At 44.6% G+C, this 20,945-nt stretch overlaps 1 protein-coding gene across 1 annotated transcript in view; it reads right to left on the minus strand.

The window, feature by feature from the left end:
* LOC139264466 (histone deacetylase 9-like) overlaps positions 1 to 20,945 on the minus strand; it is a 1,015,340-nt gene that overhangs the window by 315,812 nt on the left and 678,583 nt on the right. The window contains exon 17 of the mRNA XM_070880994.1: positions 14,571 to 14,678. Within this exon, the coding sequence (XP_070737095.1) occupies positions 14,571 to 14,678 (108 nt within the window). The remainder of the gene's footprint in view (positions 1 to 14,570; positions 14,679 to 20,945) is intronic.

Here is a 20,945-nt window from a genome sequence, read left to right on the forward strand (position 1 = left end):
GTTTGCGTCCCAAGGGATCGCAGCATTCCTTGGGAGCACGGTATATAAGCAGTCCACCCACGAGGTACCTGCACTCTGGAGTCTTATTAAAGGAGCTAAGGTCACATTTGCTCATTGTACACAGTACTCAGTTTCATCCTTTATTATGAGTGTACCAGAGAGCATCTGTCAATTGACTGAGAAATGTTAGATATACCTGCAGTTGCAGATTGGAAAGAGCGAGTTGCATAAAAGTTTAATGCAATGGTCACCTTGGTTTCCACGCTCAGAGCTGTCCTCGGCCTTGTCTGAGGCTACAGATCTGGCGGCAGGAGATTGCACAGCTCCCTGACGATGTCCTTCCTGAATCAGAGCCTGAAGAGACATTGGTCATCTGTAAAGTCATTAAGGAAAACTGTTGCCTGTAGACCCTTGCATGATAGGACCTTCTTCCTCCAAATTTATGGTCGGCTCCTCCTATGGCAACTGGCTCATTGCCTTCTCCTCATGCTCGTCATACTCCTCGGCCTCCGCAGCCTGCTGCTGGCAAGCGTCTGCCTCCTGTGCATCTTCCTTTCTTTCTTTCTAGCCGACTATCTGTTGTGGGGGATCAGCGTGCTGTCATGTAGCTACTTTTGGGATTATTAGCCACTAGATGGCATCACTCTTGGAGGCCATTGGGCTGCACGCATGTGTGTGCAGCCCAAGTATAAAAGCCATTTTGTATATTAGTCACTTTGGACCTTAATAAAGCAGAGCCAAGGTCATACCTTTTGGAATTAAACAGTACTCAGTCTAACAGTTATTGCATTCACAACATTTGGCGACGAGGCAGCAAGAACTTTTGCATGCAAAAATGAGTACAATTGGATTGTTGGAGTGATTTGTGGAAAGAGAAGATTGGGCAGAGTTTGTGAGCCGTTTGAGTCAGTTCTGCGTGGCCAACAAAATGGAGGCGGTCAGCGACACAGATCGGCGACACAGATAGTCGCCGGACGGTGTTACTCACGGTTTGCAGTCCAAAAATTTATGGTCTGATAAAGAATTACTCTTGCCTGTGAGTCCAACAGAGAAGACATATGAAGAATTGTGTACACTGGTACAGGACCACCTGAAGCCAGACGAAGGCATCATCATCTCGAGATACAGATTTTACATGCACGTTCACTCAGAGGGCCAGAATACGGCAGAATTCGTTGCCGACCTGAGACGTCTAGCTGGACCGTGTAAGTTCAGGGCTGTGTTGGCAGGCAAGCGGCGGGACTTCTTTGTAATCGGCATCAACCAGAAGGTGATCCTGCGTAAACTATTGGCAGTGGAGACAATGGACTTGAACAGGGCCATCACGATCGCTCAGGCATGCATGATGATGGCTAGAAGTCTAAAGCAAATATCAGTGAAAAATCGAAACTCAGCAAGTACTGTAAATATGATTGATTCGGCGTTCGGCGGAGCAGCACATGGCAGGGCCTACCCGATTGCGTACGCGAAACCTGTGGCTGCCCAAAGTCCACCAATGGGAATGCATCCGATTTATCCGTGTTGGCGTTGTGGGCGAAATCACCGGCACCATCAGTGTCGATTTAAGCATTTTAGTTGCAAAGGTTGTCCGAGAGTGGGGCATCCCCAGCACAAGTGTCCGCAGATGAGCAAGCGTGCTGTGACACACCATGTGGAGGATGATAGTCAGACTAGCGCAGATCCAGATACGCAATCCGAGATACCAGAAGAGGAAGTTTATGGACTGTACTCATTCCTAACTAAGAGCAAACCAATAATGATCGACGTGAAATTTAATGGTATCGATGGAATTGGACACGGGGGCGAGTCAATCGGTAATGAGCCAGAGGGAATTCGACAAGCTATGGGATACTAAGGCTGTGAGGCCCAGCTGAGTCCAGTCAATGCCAAGTTGCACATGTACACCAAAGAACTCATAATGGTGATTGGCAGTGCCACAATTAAAGTGTCATATGATGGTGCGGTTCACGAGCTATGAATTATCCCAGGCAATGGCCCAACGCTGTTCGGCAGGAACTGGCTTGAAAAAAATCAGATAAGATCGGAACAACATCAAGACATTGCCGTCAGAGAAAGATACATGTGCCCAAGTACTGAGCAAGTTCCTCTCGCTGTTTGAATCAGGCATCGGCAACTTCACGGGAGCCAAGGTGCAAATCCACGTGGACTCGGATGCAAGACCCGTCCATCATAAAGCTCGGGCAGTTCCGTATATGATGAGGGAGAAGGTCTAAATCGAACTGGATAGACTCCAACATGAAGAGATCATAACACTGGTTGAATTTAATGAATGGGCCAGCCCCATTTTCCTGTGCTGAAAAGTGAAAGCACAGTCAGAATCTGTGGAGATTACAAGGCTACAATCAACAGGGTTTCGAAACAGGATCAGTATCTGTTACCGAAGGCTGATGACTTGTTTGCAACGCTAGCCAGGGGGAAGTCATTCACCAAACTGGACTTGACGTCGGCCTACATGACATTGGAGCTGATCGAGAAGTCGAAGAGACTTACATGCATTAACACACATAAAGGACTGTTTTTATCGCAGGTGCCCTTTTGGAATTCACTCGGCTGCAGCAATATTTCAGAGGAACATGGAGAGTCTACTGAAGTCCGTTCCCAGAACCGTTATGTTCCAAGATAACATCCTGATCACAGGTCGTGACTCCGAGGAACATCTGAACAACCTGGAAAAGGTTCTACATGGTCTGGACAATGAAATGTTCAAAGTGCCTCTTCATGGCACCAGAGTTCGAATTCCTGGGGAGGAAAATTGCTGCTGACGGCATCAGGCCCACGGATGCGAAAACCAAGGCCATCAAGAATGCAGCCAAGCCGCAGGAGATGATGGAGCTGTGTTCTTTCCTGTGTCTACTCAACTACTTCGGTAACTTCTTACCTTATTTGAGCACCTTATTAGAACCACTGCACAGGCTGCTAAGAAAAGGCGACAACTGGGTGTATGGTGCATCTCAAGACAGAGCTTTTGAGAAAGCCACTAATCTGCTTTGCTCTAACAAGCTGCTGGTACATTATGACCCATGTAAACATTTAATATTGGTGTGTGATGCTTCATCATATGGAATTGGTTGCGTACTCCAACAAGCTAATGAGTCGGGTAAACTTCAACCAGTCGCATATGCTTCAAAAAGTTTGTTTAAAGCGGAAAGAGCCTACAGCATGGTAGAAAAAGCACTAGCGTGCATGTATGTGGTTAAAAAGATACATCAGTACCTGTTTGGTCTTCAGTTTGAACTGGAGACAGATGACAAGCCGCTCATTTCACTGTTCTCTGAAAACAAAGGTATCAATACCAATGCTTCATCCCGCATCCAGAGGTAGGCGCTGACATTATCCACTTATGGTTATGTCATTTGCCATAGACCTGGCATCGAGAATTGTGCCGATGCTTTGAGCCGTCTGCCGTTGCCCATGCCGGAGGTGGAAACGCCACAACCGGCGGACCTATTGTTAGTTATGGATGCTTTTGACAGTGAAGGAACCCCTGTCACGGCGCAACATGTTAAGACCTGGACCAGGCAGGACCCGATTTTATCAGTGATGAAGAGTTGCATCCTCAAAGGTGATTGGTCTGCCATACCCAAGCAAATGTGCGAGGAGACCAAACCTTACATTCGTCTCAAAGACAAACTGTCATTGAAGGTTGGCATGCAGGTACAGCAGACAGTTAAGAAAGCAAATGGCATGTTGGTCATCATAGCGAGGGGATTTGAGTACAGGGGCAGGGAGGTGTTGCTACAATTGTACAGGGCCTTGGTGAGGCCACACCTGGAGTATTGTGTACAGTTTTGGTCTCCTAACCTGAGGAAGGACATTCTTGCTATTGAGGGAGTGCAGCGAAGGTTCACCAGACTGATTTCCGGGATAGCGGGACTGACCTATCAAGAAAGACTGGATCAACTGGGCTTGTATTCACTGGAGTTCAGAAGAATGAGAGGGGACCTCATAGAAACGTTTAAAATTCTGACGGGGTTAGACAGGTTAGATGCAGGAAGAATGTTCCCAATGTTGGGGAAGTCCAGAACCAGGGGTCACAGTCTAAGGATAAGGGGTAAGCCATTTAGGACCGAGATGAGGAGGAATTTCTTCACCCAGAGAGTGGTGAACCTGTGGAATTCTCTACCACAGAAAGTTGTTGAGGCCAATTCACTAAATATATTCAAAAAGGAGTTAGATGAAGTCCTTACGACTAGGGGAATCAAGGGGTATGGTGAGAAAGCAGGAATGGGATACTGAAGTTGCATGTTCAGCCATGAACTCATTGAATGGCGGTGCAGGCTAGAAGGGCCGAATGGCCTACTCCTGCACCTATTTTCTATGTTTCTATGTTTCTATGTCTATTCAGTCAGATTGTATACTGTGGGGCAATCGTGTTGTTATGCCCAAGAAAGGGAGAGAGAAATTTGTGCATGAGCTACTTAGCACACATCCCGACATTGCAATGATGAAAGCCATCGCCAGGTCTCATGTATGGTAGCCGGGAATTGACTCTGAGCTGGAATCGTGTGTGCATCAGTGCAACATTTGCATGCAACTCAGTAAAGCACCAACGGAATCGCCGCTGAGTCTGTGGTCGTGGCCGTCCAAACCATGGTCAAGGATCCACATAGACTTTGCAGGTCCCTTTCTGGGGAAGATGTTTTAATGGAGGTGGATGCATATTCAAAGTGGATAGAGTGTATAATCGTATCATCCAGCATATCCACAGCTACCATTGAGAATCTCAGTGTCATGTTCGCGACACATGGTCTGCCTGACATCGTTGTTAGCGACAACAGATCGTGCTCTGATCCAGTCAGGAATTTCAAGAGTTCATGAAACTCAATGGGATCAAACATGTAAGGTCAGCACCGTTCAAACCTGCATCCAATGGGAAAGCAGAACATGCTGTCCAAATCATAAAGCAGAGTATGAAACGAGTAACCCAAGGGTCACTGCAGACCCGCCTGTCATGTATACTGCTTAGTTACAGGACAAGACCACACACGCTTGCTGAACTAATGATGAAGAGAGGTCTTAAGACCAAGCTATCTCTTGTACACCTGACTTAAATAATCATGTTGAATAAAGAAGACAAAGTTAGCAAGGGTATCACGATCGCACAGCTGTGTCACGCGATATTTCTGTAAATGATCCTGTATATGTTCTGAATTATGGTCAGCGTCCCAAGTGGATCACTGATACTGTCATGGCCAAGGAGGGCAACAGAATGTTTATTCTCAAGCTCAAAAATGGGCAAACATGCAGGAAACATATGGATCAGACAAAGCTGCGGCACACAGACAAACTGGAACAGTCGGAGGAAGAGACAATCAACGACCAACCAACCTACCCCCAGTCATCAGAGGACTCAGTGGTCATCAGTGAATTGGGACTTTCAATCACTGACATGTTCAATGAAAATGGACTTTCAATCCCTGACATGGCCATTGCCACTCCCACCAGGTCAGCCACCCAGCCACCAGTCACAACAGACTCTGAACACTCACCCAAGGCTGGAGTTGAACTAAGACAGTCAAAACGGGAGCATAAAACACTAGACTGTCTCAATTTGTAAAAGACTGTGTTAATATCTCAGAGGGGGGTATTGTCATGTATGTACTTTTGGAATCACTAGCCATTAGATGGCGTCACTGTTGGAGGCCATTGGGCTGCACGCACGTGTGTGCAGCCCAATTATAAAAGGCCAGCCATTTTGTATATTCGTCACTTTGGGCCTTAATAAAACAGAGCCAAGGTCATACCTCTTGGAGTAAACAGTACTCAGTCCAACAGTTATTGCATACACAACAGGTGCCTGACCCTCCTCCTCACACCAGCTCCTTCCTGTGCAACCTCTCTTTGTTGAGGTCTGGCTCCCATTTCCAGGCACTTCTCTATGTTGGCCATCCATGACTGCTGGCTCCCTTGCCCACTGCCTCTGGAGCCATTGCAGATGGTGCCTTCTTCTCCTGCGTGCCTCCCTGCCGCGCACAATGTGCAGGAGGCGTTCTGCTGCTAGCATTGAGCCCATTGCCTCTGCAAACTCAACCTCCACAATGAGGCCTCTGTGGAGTACAGATTGAGGTCCCCAGGCCACTAGCATTCGATGGCGTGATGAAAATGGCGAGCGAGAATGTTTTGAGAAGCCCAAAATATTTTCGTCAAAAAAAATTGGAGATGCATGCAACACGCCTTTGAAGTCCGCTGGCGGTTTTGAGCTGGCACAATGTACCAACTAAAAACACTGTCGGGGGCTTCCAGGGCAGAAATGCTGCGGTGCATGCTCTGATGACATCTTTAACGACTCATCTGCAGGAGCGGGGCGGAAGTGGGCGGAGCGGGGCGGATCTCCACACCGCTACAGAAACCCCCGAGGAGAATTTTGTAATTGGTGGCTATGCGACCACAAATCGGCGGCCACACGACAGCATGGCATGGCCGCCGATTTACGGTGGTAACAGACCTTATCGGGACCCTGAATTTCAGCCCCCTACCCTCTAGCTGGTACTGATTCAGATCCACAATTTACAGTGTGAAATGGAACCAAATTTCTGATGAGTTGCAAGGTAAATTTCATTTTGTCACGATGAAGTGGGATTAAACAAATGTGCCCATTAACAACAACAACTTGTATTTATATAGCGCATTTAACATAGTACAACACCCTAAGGTGCTTCAAAGGAGCATTGCAAAACAACATTTGACATAAAAAACATAAGAAGATATTAGGGCAGATGGCCAAAAGCTTGATCAAAGAAAGGTAGAGAGGTGGAGAGATTTAGGAAGAGAATTCCGGAGCTTAGACCCTTGGCAGCTGAAGGCACGGCCATCAATGGTTGAGTGATTATAATCAGGGATGTGCAAGAGGCCAGAATTAGAGGAGGGCAGCTATCTTGGCAGGTTGTGGGGCTGGAGGAGATGAAAGAGATAGGGAAGGCGAGATGATGGAAGGATTTGAAAACAAGGATGAGAATTTTAAAATTGAGGCATTCCTTAACCGGAAGCCAATGTAGGTCAGCAAGCACAGGGGTGATGGGTGAACATAAGAACATAAGAACATAAGAATTAGGAACAGGAGTAGCCATCTAGCCCCTCGAGCCTGCTCCGCCATTCAACAAGATCATGGCTAATCTGTCCATGGACTCAGCTCCACTTACCCGCCAGCTCCCCAGAACCCTTAATTCCCTTATTGGTTAAAAATGTATCTATCCGTGATTTGAATACATTCAATGAGCTAGCCTCAACTGCTTCCTTGGGCAGAGAATTCCACAGATTCACAACCGAATGGGACTTGATACGAGTTAGGACATGGGCAGCAGAGTTTTCGATGACCTCAAGTTTACGGAGTGTAGAACGTAGGAGGCCAGCCAGCAGTGCATTGGAATAGTCAAGTCTAGGGGTTACAAGGCATGGCTAAGAATTTCTGCAGCAGATGAGCTGAGGAAGGTGATGGTCCAGAGGTGGAAATATGTGGCCTAAGTGATGGTGTGGATATGTGGTTTAAATTCATCTCAGGAACAAATATGACACTAAGGTTGCGAACAGTCTGGTTCAACGTCAGATAGTTGTCAGGGAGAGAGATGGAATCAATGGCTAGGGAAAATAATTTGTGGTGGGGACCAAAGACAATGGCTTTGGTCTTCCCAATATTTAGTGGATCAAATTTCTGCTCATCCAGTACTGGATGTCAGTCAAGTAGTCTGACAATTTAGATACAGTGGAGGGGTCGAGAAAGATGGTGGTGAAGTAGAGCCGAGAGTCATCAGTGTACATGTGGAAGCTAACGCTGTGTTTTCGGATGATATCAGAAAGGATAAGCATGTAGATGAGAAATAAGTGAAGACCAAGGATAAATCCTTGGGCAACACCAGAGGTAACGGTGCGCGAGCGGGAAGAGAAGCCATTTCAGGTGATTATCTGGCTAAGATTAGATAGATAAGAATAGAACCAGGCGAGCACAGTCCCACCAAATTCCAATGATGGAGAGGCATTGGAAGAGGATGGTGTAGTCAACCGTGTCAAAGGCTGCAGACAGGTCGAGAAGGATAAGGAGGGATAGTTCACCTTTGTCACAGTCACATAGGATGTCATTTTTGACTTTGTTAAGAGCCGTTTCGGTACTGTGGCAGGGGTGGAGACTTAATTGGAGGGATTCAAACATGGAGTTGTGGGAAAGATGGGCACGGATTTGGGAGGAGATAACATGTTTCAAGGGAGGTTGGAGATGGGGTGGTAGTTTGCAAGGATGGAGTGGTCAAGGGTTGATTTTCTGAGGAGAGGAGTGATGACAGCAGGTTTGAGGGAGAGGGGGGCAGTACCTGAGAAAATATCAGCTAACATGGGAACCAGGAAGGGAAGTTGGGTGGTCAGCAGTTTAGTAGAATTAGGGTCAAGGGAGCAGGAAGTGGGTCTGATGGACAAGTTGAGCTTGAGAAACTAGAGAAAGATGCAAATTTAGGGCTAGGGCAGGGAGGAACTTTAGAAGAAGTTGGGCCCAGTGGGCTTGGGAAAGGGAGGGAAATGGCAGAAGCAGTTGATCGGATGTCTCAATCTTAGTGAGAAATAAGTCACTTGTTGTTGGAGGTGAGGGTGGAGGAGACAGGGCGAGGGGTTTAAGAAGACACTTTGCAGTAGAGAATAGTAGCCGGGGTTTTAGAGGCGGTAATGGAGCTTATGGAGGGAAGTAACTTCGGCCACTTGGGATTTTGAAAGTGCAGTTGTAAGTGAATTGAGTTTTTTCCAGGGGTGGACACAGAAGGAAGTAGGGAAGAGGGATGTCAGTGGAGAGCGATACAAGGAGGTGATCACAGGTAACCTTATCTGTGATTGACACGATGGGAGTAGCCAGGCCACTGAGATGGCAAGGTTAAGCCTTGAGTATGGGTAGGGGAGTTAAAAATAGAGGGAGAGATTAAAGGAGGATAGGAGGGCAGTGAACTGAGAGGAGAAAGTGCATGATGAATTGAGATGGAGGTTGAACATAGAAACATAGAAACATAGAAAATAGGTGCAGGGGTAGGCCATTCGGCCCTTCGAGCCTGCACCGCTATTCAATAAGATCATGGCTGATCATTCCCTCAGTACCTCTTTCCTGCTTTCTCTCCATACCCCTTGATCCCCTCAGCTGTAAGGGCCATATCTAACTCCCTCTTGAATATATCCAATGAACTGGCATCAACAACTCTCTGCGGCAGGGAATTCCACAGGTTAACAACTCTCTGAGTGAAGAAGTTTCTCCTCATCTCAGTCCTAAATGGCCTACACCTTATCCTAAGGCTATGTCCCCTGGTTGTGGACCTCCCCAACATCGGGAACATTCTTCCTGCATCTAACCTGTCCAGTCCCATCAGAATCTTATACTTTTCTATGAGATCCCCGCTCATCCTTCTAAACTCCAATGAATAAAGGCACAGTTGATCTAGTCTCTCTTCATATGACAGTCCAGCCATCCCTGGAATTGATCTGGTGAACCTTTGCTGGACTCCCTCAATAGCAAGAACGTCCTTCCTCAGATTAGGAGATCAAAACTGAACACAATAATCCAGATGAGGCCTCACTGAGGCCCTGTACAACTGCAATAAGACCCCCCAGCTTCTATACTCAAATCCCTTAGCTATGAAGGCCAACATACAATTTGCCTTCTTCACCGCCTGTTGTACCTGCATGCCATCCTTCAATGACTGATGAACCATGACACCCAGGTCTCGTTGCACCTCCCCTTTTCCTAATCGACCGCCATTCAGATAATATTCTGCCTTCGTGTTTTTGCCCCCAAAATGGATACCCTCACATTTATCCGCATTATACTGCATCTGCCATGCATTTGCCCACTCACCTAACCTGTCCAAGTGACCCTGCAGCCTCTTAGCATCCTCCTCACAGCTCACACCGCCACCCAGTATAGTGTCATCTGTAAACTTGGAGATATTACACTCAATTCCTTCATCCAAATTGTTAATGTATATTGTAAAAAGCTGGGGTCCCAGTGCTGAGCCCTGTGGCAGTCCACTAGTCACTGCCTGCCATTCTGAAAAGGTCCCGTTTATCCCGACTCTCTGCTTCCTGTCTGCCAACCAGTTCTCTATCCACGTCAGTACATTACCCACAATACCATGTGCTTTGACTTTGCACACCAATCTCTTGTGCGGGACCTTGTCAAAAGCCTTTTGAAAGTCCAAATACACCACATCCACTGGTTCCCCCTTGTCCACTCTGCTAGTTACATCCTCAAAAAATTCCAGAAGATTCGTCAAGCATGATTTCCCTTTCATAAATCCATGCTGACTTGAACCGATCCTGTCACTGCTTTCCAAATGCACTGCTATTTCATCCTTAATGATTGATTCCAACATTTTCCCCACTACTGATGTCAGGCTAACCGGTCTATAATTACCCGTTTTCTCTCTCCCTCCTTTTTTTTAAAAGTCGTGTTACATTAGCTACCCTCCAGTCCATAGGAACTGCTCCAGAGTCGATAGACTGTTGGAAAATGATCACCAATGCATCCACTATTTCTAGGGCCACTTCCTTAAGTATTCTGGGATGCAGACTATCAGACCCCAGGGATTTATCAGCCTTCAATCCCATCACTTTCCCTAACACAATTTCCCGCCTAATAAGGATATCCCTCAGTTCCTCCTTCTCACTAGACCCACTGTCCCCTAGTACATTCGGAAGGTTATCCGTGTCTTCCTTCGTGAAGACAGAACCGAAGTATTTGTTCAATTGGTCTGCCATTTCTACCATATTATGGGTCACTCTTCCCCTAGGGGCCTCGCACAACAAGATTGCTAATTAGTCCCTTCTCATTACACATCACCCAGTCTAGGATGGCCAGCTCTCCAGTTGGTTCCTTGACATATTTGTCTAGAAAACCATCCCTAATACAGTCCAGGAAATCCTCCTCCACCGCTTTACTACCAGTTTGGTTAGCCCAATCTTTATGTACATTAAAGTCGCCCATGATAACTGCTGTACCTTTATTGCACGCATCCCTAATTTCTTGTTTGATGCTGTCCCCAACCTCACTACTACTGTTTGGTGGTCTGTACACAACTCCCACTAGCGTTTTCTGCCCTTTGGTATTCTGCAGCTCCACCCATACCAATTCCACATTATCCAGGCTAATGTCCCTCCTTACTATTGCATTAATGTCCTCTTTAACCAGCAACGCTACCCCACCTCCTTTTCCTCTCTGCCTATCCTTCCTAAATGTTGAATACCACTGGATGTTGAGTTCCCAGCCTTGGTCACCCTGGAGCCATGTCTCCATGATGCCAATTACATCATATCTAACTGCTGTCTGCGTAGTTAATTCATCCACCTTATTCAGAATACTCCTCGCATTGAGGCACAGAGCCTTCAGGCTTATCTTTTTAACACACTTTGCCCCTTTAGAATTTTGCTATAATGTGGCTCTTTTTGTTTTTTGCCTTGGATTTCTCTGCCCTCCACTTTTACTATTCTCCTTTCCATCTTTTGCTTCTGCCTCCATTTTATTTCCCTCTGTCTCCCTGCATTGGTTTCCATCCCCCTGCCATGTTAGTTTAACTCCTCCCCAACAGTACTAACAAACACTCCCCCTAGGTCATTGGTTCCGGTCCTGCCCAGGTGCAGACTGCCCGGTTTGTACTGGTCCCACCTCCCCCAGAACCGTTTCCAATGTCCCAGGAATTTGAATCCCTCCCTTTTGCCCCACTCCTCAAGCCACGTATTCATCGGAGCTCTCCTGCGATTCCTACTCTGACTCGCACATGGCACTGGTAGCAATGCTGAGATTACTACTTTTGAGGTCTTACTTTTTAATTTAGCTTCTAGCTCCCTAAATTCGTCTTGTAGGACCTCATCCTGTTTTTTATCTATACCATTGGTACCTATGTGCACCATGACAACTGGCTGTTCACCCTCCCTTTTCGGAATGTCCTGCACCCGCTCTGAGACATCCTTGATCCTTGCAACATGCCATCCTGGAGTCTCGGTTGCGGCCGCAGAAACGACTATCTATTCCCCTTACAATCGAATCTCCTATCACTATAGCTCTCCCACTCTTTTTCCTGCCCTCCTGTGCAGCAGAGCCACCCACGGTGCCATGAACTTGGCTGCTGCTGCCCTCCCCTGATGAGTCATCCCCCCTCAACAGTACCCAAAGCGGTGTATCTGTTTTGCAAATCATCAAGAAGTCGCTCGGTGCAGCGGCTGAGGGAGGAACCAATGAAGATATCTCGATGAGAATTTTTTTTAAGTACTTGGGTGGGTTGTCGAGAATGAGGATTTTAAATGAGAGGTGAGAGGGTGGAACAAGATGAGTCAAAGGATGAGAACATGCCAGAGGACTAGGGGGACAGACCAAGGTGTGATTTAGTGCCACACCGTCACCGCAACGGTCTGGGCAGGGCAAGTGGTGAAAGGTGTAACAATGTGGGGAGGCTTTATTTCGGGGAAAGGTATCATCACCCCTCAGTCAGGTTTCTGTCAAGGTCATGATTTTGATACAATCATCCTCAATAAGCTTATACCTAGCAACGGCCTTGTTCACTAGTGAACGGACATTCGGAGCGTAGATGCGGAGAGAGGTGGTGATAGCTAATCCACTGGCAGAGTCCACAGGATCAGCATTGGGAGGGGTGAGTTGGATGGGGAGGAGATTGGAATTGTTTATCTAAGAGGGAGTCAAGCTTGGGATGATGGTCGGAGAATAGGAAGGTCGAGGAGTATTGAAGGATTGGAATGTGATTTGAGAAGGCAGAGTAACCAAGAGGGAAGAAATCAAAGGAGGCATGACAACAGGAGAGAGGGTTCTAGGAGGGGTAAAGAGAAAAGAAGTAAAAAATGAGGAGAAAAAGTGGAAATAGAAATGATGGGCTTGGGTTGAGAGCAGCAGCCAAAATGTGCATGCGAATGGACACAGGGAAAATTCTAATTTCATAGGCCTGATAACGTAGCAATTATTAGGATACATATATCCTGGTAGTAACCACCGGCACACCTCCCAATCATATTTGCCTGCAGGTACCCCCGACATGTTGATAGGCTATATATCACGTACTATGACTCAGCTGAGCAGAGAAATAAGTGCTCTATGTAGATCCAGCCTACAGGTCACTTAAAATCTACAGGCAAATATTAGTAAAGTTTTCACATTCCTTAGTTCCTATACGCTCATATAAATATCTTATAGAATCTATTGTGAACACTGGCATAATGCCCGACCAAACAAGATCAAAATGTGCTTCTGCAAGACCTCATTTTGCATTGAATCAACTCTTACACTTAAAAGAAAAAGCAACAGACATCATCTATTGCTGAAGCACCTGTTTCAGTATTAGGAAGTTCAAAATGATTTTTTTTCACACTCTGCATGAAAGTTCCAGAAAAAGATAAGCATTTCTAAAAGCTGAAGGCTGAAGATTGTTACTAAAGGAGCTTTGGTTACTATGGAGTGTAGATTACGTAGTCTGGTCCAGAGTAAATGGTGCAGGGATAAAGTTTTTTTTTAAACTTAATTGGGATGAAGAGCTGAGCTGGCAAGAATTATTTTTACATTTAAGCAGCGAGAAGGGGGGAACGGGGGGAAGAGAGAGGAATTCTGAAATTAGAGAGCAACTGCGATGTGGCATTCCCAAAGCAGGAAAGAGTACACCTGAAAAAATTGCCAGTGATTTATTATACAGTGGAACATGAGCCCTCATTCTAAGATAGACGAGGGGTTGATAGGGAATAGTTTAAAAATTTAGCAGGGAGTTTGTTTTAATTTATAGTCAGTGGGATATGAAGGGGTGGAGATGTGACTGATGACATATAAACAAAGCAGGAATTTATTTAGTTTCCAACCCATGTTCACTTTTCTACTCGGAGTTTTGTAGGCATGAGATAATCTTAAGTTTACTCTCCAGCCTGAGAGAACTTTCTGCAACGTTCATTCTAAAAGAATTATTAACATACAGACATTTCCTGCTGGTAGCCTGGGACCTTAAGGTCAAATTGCAGCCACATAGGGTGTATAGTTTCCCCTTAACCTGTCCACCCAAGGACTCACTGACCAACTCATCACAAATTTACTCCGCAAAATAATTCCACAGTATGAGGACAACAACATACGTGTGAGGGGTTTTAATTTTAATTCAGTGTTGTTTCATTGTTCTTCCTATTTTTATATGTTTTGTTCTGTAATAAACTCTGAACAAAAAGAAGAAAAGCATAAACATCTTCTATCCCATTCACAGTATCCTTCAATTGTGTCAAGGCTGTATAAATTTAAAACCTCTCACCAGGCCCAGATTTGCCACAGACTGCTTGAACTGGGAATATTTCTTTTGAGGAAATAAAGTTTACCAGACGTTTTAGTATACAGAAAACTGAAGTTAAAAGAACAGTAGGAGGACAATGAAGTGTAGTTACAATTAATCTATTTCACAGTGTACCACAATTCTGTGGGCCGTTACCCTTCAGATCAACAGTTTCTCAGTCAACCAATTCATTTCCCAATGAACAGCCCTCACTATTTGAGTTAACTTTCTCTGTCTCTTGTTTCCTCAATAATTCCCACACACAAAGTTGTTGGACCTCACCTTTAGCTCTCCAGAGGCCACTTTGGAAGCCAGCTCAATGACACAGCCAACGGCCATGCGTGCAGCACTGGACGAGTGCATCTCATTCCAAATGGTGTCACTGTCCACCTGAGCAAACAGACAGCAAAGAGAAACAAATCTGTGAGGGAGGGCTGGCAGGATGACAGCCAATGTACAATAACATTAGTCTTCCTTCTTGGCCAGCTGAACGGACCTTCTGGACACGGGTTGCTTATGCTTTTTTATACACAGCCATGTCCAATGGAAATACATTCCTGTCATGCCTCACTGCCATTCAGTGTTTAGACTTCATTACAAACAACATTACATGCATGGACCGGATCTGGCTCACTTTGCAAGACTGTTATACACAGGCCACAGTAGTGGTTTGATATGAGCCAGGGGTCTGTGGTATGCGCATGACTCTGTTATACAAGTGCCAAAGAAATTGAAAAGAAAACCAACTGAATGCTTACCACATTAGATACTAACAGAAAGCACACTCAGCAATTTTAGAAGCAATCTTTCTACAACTCTAAAGGTTATTTCACCTTTGGAGTTGTAGTCACACAAAACAATCTAGTTAATTAAATTATAGTGCAATGAGTAACTAGATTATGCCTATTAAATGTATCTGTCTACTCATCATATGTAAACATAAGATCCTACTACTAGTATTCCCTATTCATTAATAACATTTTCAGTACATTGCTGACTTTCATAATTTTTGTAATTTTATCCTAATCATTTCACTTTCAATATTATTTTATAGTTAAAACAGTAATTCTTTTTACGAACAGTACCATTCAGAAATTAGCTGAATACGTCAATCACTGAATATGTTAAACTGATATTTTATTATTGCTGCTTGTTACAGAGGGATATTCAGCAGTAAAAATCCTTCAGTTATTTACAATCAACAGGAAAATTAATTGTCACTATATTTGTCTTTTGATATCAAACTTAATGGGTTCAGCTGACTGAGGAGCAATTCACTAAACAGTTCATTTTATTATTGGGTTTCTGCAATTCAAGAGAAATGATAAAGAAAGAGAAATTGTATGCTAATCTGTGCTGCACAATTGCATAATTTCAATATCACCAGAGTATCTTATTTATTAACAGAATGAACACCTATTCAGAGGCAGCCTCTTCTGAGGGTAGCTGGTGAGATATGTGTATCGTTAAATACCTCAACTCACTGGTTAGTTTGGTGTTTGATGCCCCATTTTTACATTTGTATCTAGATTAGCTGGTGGCTGAGGGAATATGATGTTTTTTATGAGAGGACCAATTAGATGATGCCCCAACAATGTTCGAAAAACCTCTGACACGCAATTGGCTCGAGCAATTTTTCAGACGTCAGGTGCCTAAAACAGGCGTTAGTCATCTTTAGAGAAACAACACTGCCTTATTAGGTTTAATTTTTTCAATGGGGTGGGGGTGTCATATTTAGGCATCTATTAAATTGTATACTGAAGACAACTAGGAAATGTGTACAAAATACAAAATGTTACCTTTTCACAAACACGTGTCTTTGTTTTAAGTTGCAGTTCTTAACTGCATTTGCTGATTGCCCTATCAACTTCATTTTTCATTTTACAGGGGGCGTCCGGGGTGGGTGGGGGGTTCCGGTGGGGGGGCGGTTCCCGGCGGAGGCATGAATGTGGTAGCGCCGTGCCCCGCTGGTAGTACCCTGGGCCGTCGTGCTTCCAGCGATAACCTCTGTGCCGTGCCCGGCGACCCCATTCACCCCACGGGGCCCATTTCTGCCCTGCAGCGTAAATTGGGCAATGTCCTGTGAGGCTGCTGCAGGTGATGCCAGCACCAACATGTGGGTCACGGACTGGGCCACACATTGCTCACGGGGCGAAAGTTAAAGGGGAGGTGCGAAATGCCGCGCACAACAATTTTTTTTCTTCTCCGACTCACCGGTCGGGCCGTTGTCCAACAATGTCATGAGATCCGGGCTGCGATTGTGCAGCCTAGCAATCCCTTTCAGTGCCAGGCTGCGGGCACAGCATCCAACATCTCTGGTGGCCATGAGGAGGCCGCATCAAAAAGCTTGCAGAGCTGGCAGTGGCTCTTCCTTTTAATGGAAGGGATTTTTTTTTAATTTATTTTTTTTTTTTAAATGTTTTATTCGTTGCCAATCTTTCCAATTCTTTGTCAGATCAACTTGTCAGATCATAAACGCCAAAGGTCACCTTGCACCCATCAAGGATCACTCTGCGCCAATGACTTTGCTCTTAGCCAAAAGGCCGAGAGCCAAAGCACCGTTCCTGGAAGTACTGCAATACCAGGTCCGTGCCATGGAGGTGGACGGGTCAGGCCCCCAATGGAAGGGATGGGACATTGAAACGCATCAGCGCTATGCGGAGAGGGTAGCATTCCCGATCTCATCCTGAGAGGAAGTGGAGTGTGCGACATTGTGCTCCACTTCTTGTTAGTGGTGGTAACCCCAATTTCACTTCAGGGACGGGACTTCGGCGCTGGGCGCAGAATGTTTGGCCTCGGAAAGGTTACCGCCCCCAATCGGGGCGATAACCAATTTCGGCTCCAAAGAGTCTTATCAGTATCAATTTAAAAACAATGATAAATATTGTGACATATTTTGCTTTTCATTAGTCGAGATTTGTAATAAAAAATATTTTGATGAAATGGGTAGTACAGCTGAGGTAATTGGGTGGATGCTGTCAGAGGATTTACTGAGTCTGCTAGTGGTAATAAGATGCAATATTTCAGAGCCAGGTTTTTTTTTCTTGGCTCCACAAGACAAAGTGTCAGCAATGGAGAATTAAACTCTCCTCCATCTTGGGCACTCAGCATCTGCATTAAGCATTCTCCTAACAAAAAGAAAAGAAGAACTTGCAGTTTTTAAGTCTTTTATTTCCTAGGCAGGTATAGCATAGTTATATGCAGAATCAAACTTCCTCCACACTGTCCAATAATATCGCTTAATCACAACCTTAGAACAGTACCCTCTATTGCACCAGTATCCCTCCATTTTTATACCAAGCATCCTTGTGGCCCTGTAGTGTGAGATTGCCAATAATTAGTGTCAGATTATGGATTGTTCATGAGAATTGAGCTGAGACTACTCAAACATATTTTACATATAACTATTGCAGCTGGCAGGAGAATCATATTCATTGTGAATATGATTCAAACACAGAGCCCTGATATAAAAGAGTGTCCAAATGCACTGCATCACTTTGTCCATATATGAGTCATGTTTGATATTTAAATGGATGTGTTTCAATATTATTCTGGCAGAATTTAAAAATTAATTAACAGTAAGTGATATGCAAAGGCAAGTGTGTGCATTAAATTCACTATGACTGAATCTTTATTTCACATTAAGAGGCATTGTATGATTTAGTGAAGGAAAAAAATTAATTTTTGTTGAATTTTAATACAAAAACATTTAAATCCTACCTGCAGAATTTTTCTTTGATGAAGTTAAGATGTGCTGCGTGTTTTTAAAAAATAATAATATTTTTGTTTCAGTGTACTACACCCTCAGTCTATTGGTCCCAATGGCCTCTTCACTTGCTCATTGTCAAGTTCAGAGACAGGCATATAGTGAATCTATTGCATCTGTTCTTACATAACATGTCATAAGGGAAATGGAGTCAGCCATCAAAAAGGGTAGTAATGCACAGCTGCAGCTTCTCCATCCTATGATACACTCATTTTCAAAGTGGTAGGCCATTGGCATCAGGTTGGGGAAGCAAGGTTCTGTGTATTTACTTCTTTTAAATTGGCAACATTTTTGTAACTTTTTAAAATTTCTACAATACTGATTTTAGTACTAATGATTCAGTTTTGGATCTTGGAAAGGCACCTTTCTGAGCCAAAAGTCTCAGTAAGGGAATCACTGTCAGAATGCAATGAGACTGATTCAGTTCGTCAAAATTAATTCTAATGATCCAGTCACTAGTGAAAGAGGTCCAATATTATTTTTCTACCATTTTACCATGCTGTAGCTTTTAGGTACAATTTCAGTGAATTGCCCCAATTCAGATGATACAAGTCAACTGGTATTCTCTGACGTGTGCTGGGTATTCTCCAGGGCATCAGGAAATAAACCATCTTATATAAAATCATATCCTGTTTGCAAACATCATATTCCCTCAGCCACCAGCTAATCTAGATGTATTAACCCTAGCCAACCTAAGAGCCCATTTCTCATCCAGTGTCATGGGCTCAGCCCTTTTATATTTTTATGTCCCTGTCAAAAAAGAATATTTGCTGCCATTGGTGATGATTTGAATTGCCTCCTCTGAGCCGTGCAAATGGAGAAAAAGGCCTGTTATCAATTTTGCAAAGCGTGCCGAGAGAATTGTGGATTGTTTCAGGTCCAAGTTATAAATGACAACAAACGCTGCAAAGCCTTTTGAAGTGGAGCAGCTGATGATGGTATTGTCATAAAATCCGTCTTGTTCCTTTTTGTGGCTTTTTTTGCACCCATCAAAGAGATTAAAGGCTATGATTATTCAAAAGAATTGATCCTTTCATAGCTAAGATTAGCTAACATGCAAACTGGAGCTCAGTTGTTTGTCACTCTATTCCTGCATACAACAATGTATAAGTTTAAAGAGGTGTAGGCATTTTATTGGGCTAGAAATTAGCCAAATACTGCTAGCGCCATTTTTTTTGTTGCTAATCGGGTTTAATGTCTTTTTTTAGCACTGAAACAGCGTCAGAAAATAAACGTGCCAATTGGCCAAATGCATTTTTGTCGATTGCGAAAGTGTGAAAGTGTGTCTTCTTAAATCACTTTTGTGCATCGAAACTCAATTTTTCAGCGGTAAAAAACGCCTATTCTGCTCATGTGCAAAAAAAATTCCGCTGTTTCTTTCTCCCGAACCTTCTGGCACCTTCCAGGTCACGTGCAGGGTGCTGCACAATACACCCAGGGCTGAATCAGCCATTTTTGAGAGGGGATATTTAAACATCATCAGAGTTCATCACACAGTTCATCACAATTCACCAAATATTAAAATGCAGGGTGATTTAGCAATGAAGAGGGCCAGGAAATTCACTGAAGATGCAAATGAGGCCCTCATTACTGCTGTAGAAAGTAGATGGGGGGGAGATCTCGAAGAATGGTCATGGAAAACTACATCCATCTATTATAAAAAGTATGGCTGAGCAGGTTTGTTTAGTGGACTCTATCGAGAGGGACCATGTCCAGTGCAGGAAGAGGTGCAATGACCTTGCAGGGTCATAGAAACATAGAAAATAGGTGCAGGAGTAGGCCATTCGGCCCTTCTAGCCTGCACCGCCATTCAATGAGTTCATGGCTGAACATGCAACTTCAGTACCCCATTCCTGCTTTCTCACCATACCCCTTGATTCCCCTAGTAGTAAGGACTTCATCTAACTCCTTTTTGAATATATTTAGTGAATTGGCCTCAACAACTTTCTGTGGTAGAGAATTCCACAGGTTCACCACTCTCTGGGTGAAGAAATTCCTCCTCATCTCAGTCCTAAATGGCTTACCCCTTATCCTTAGACTGTGTCCCCTGGTTCTGAACTTCCCCAACATTGGGAACATTCTTCCTGCATCTAACCTGTCTAACCCCGTCAGAATTTTAAACGTTTCTATGAGGTCCCCTCTCATTCTTCTGAACTCCAGTGAATACAAGCCCAGTTGATCCAGTCTTTCTTGATAGGTCAGTCCCGCCATCCCGGGAATCAGTCTGGTGAACCTTCGCTGCACTCCCTCAATAGCAAGAATGTCCTTTCTCAGGTTAGGAGACCAAAACTGTACACAATACTCCAGGTGTGGCCTCACCAAGGCCCTGTACAACTGTAGCAACACCTCCCTGCCCCTGTACTCAAATCCCCTCGCTATGAAGGCCAACATGCCATTTGCTTTCTTAACCGCCTGCTGTACCTGCATGCCAACCTTCAATGACTGATGTACCATGACACCCAGGTCTCGTTGCACCTCCCCTTTTCCTAATCTGTCACCATTCAGATAATAGTCTGTCTCTCTGTTTTTACCACCAAAGTGGATAACCTCACATTTATCCACATTATACTTCATCTGCCATGCATTTGCCCACTCACCTAACCTATCCAAGTCGCTCTGCAGCCTCATAGCATCCTCCTCGCAGCTCACACTGCCACCCAACTTCGTGTCATCCGCAAATTTGGAGATACTACATTTAATCCCCTCGTCTAAATCATTAATATACAGTGTAAACAGCTGGGGCCCCAGCACAGAACCTTGCGGTACCCCACTAGTCACTGCCTGCCATTCTGAAAAGTCCCCATTTACTCCTACTCTTTGCTTCCTGTCTGACAACCAGTTCTCAATCCATGTCAGCACACTACCCCCAATCCCATGTGCTTTAACTTTGC

This window comes from Pristiophorus japonicus, chromosome 5, assembly GCF_044704955.1.
Source record: "Pristiophorus japonicus isolate sPriJap1 chromosome 5, sPriJap1.hap1, whole genome shotgun sequence".
Lineage (NCBI taxonomy): Eukaryota > Metazoa > Chordata > Chondrichthyes > Pristiophoridae > Pristiophorus > Pristiophorus japonicus.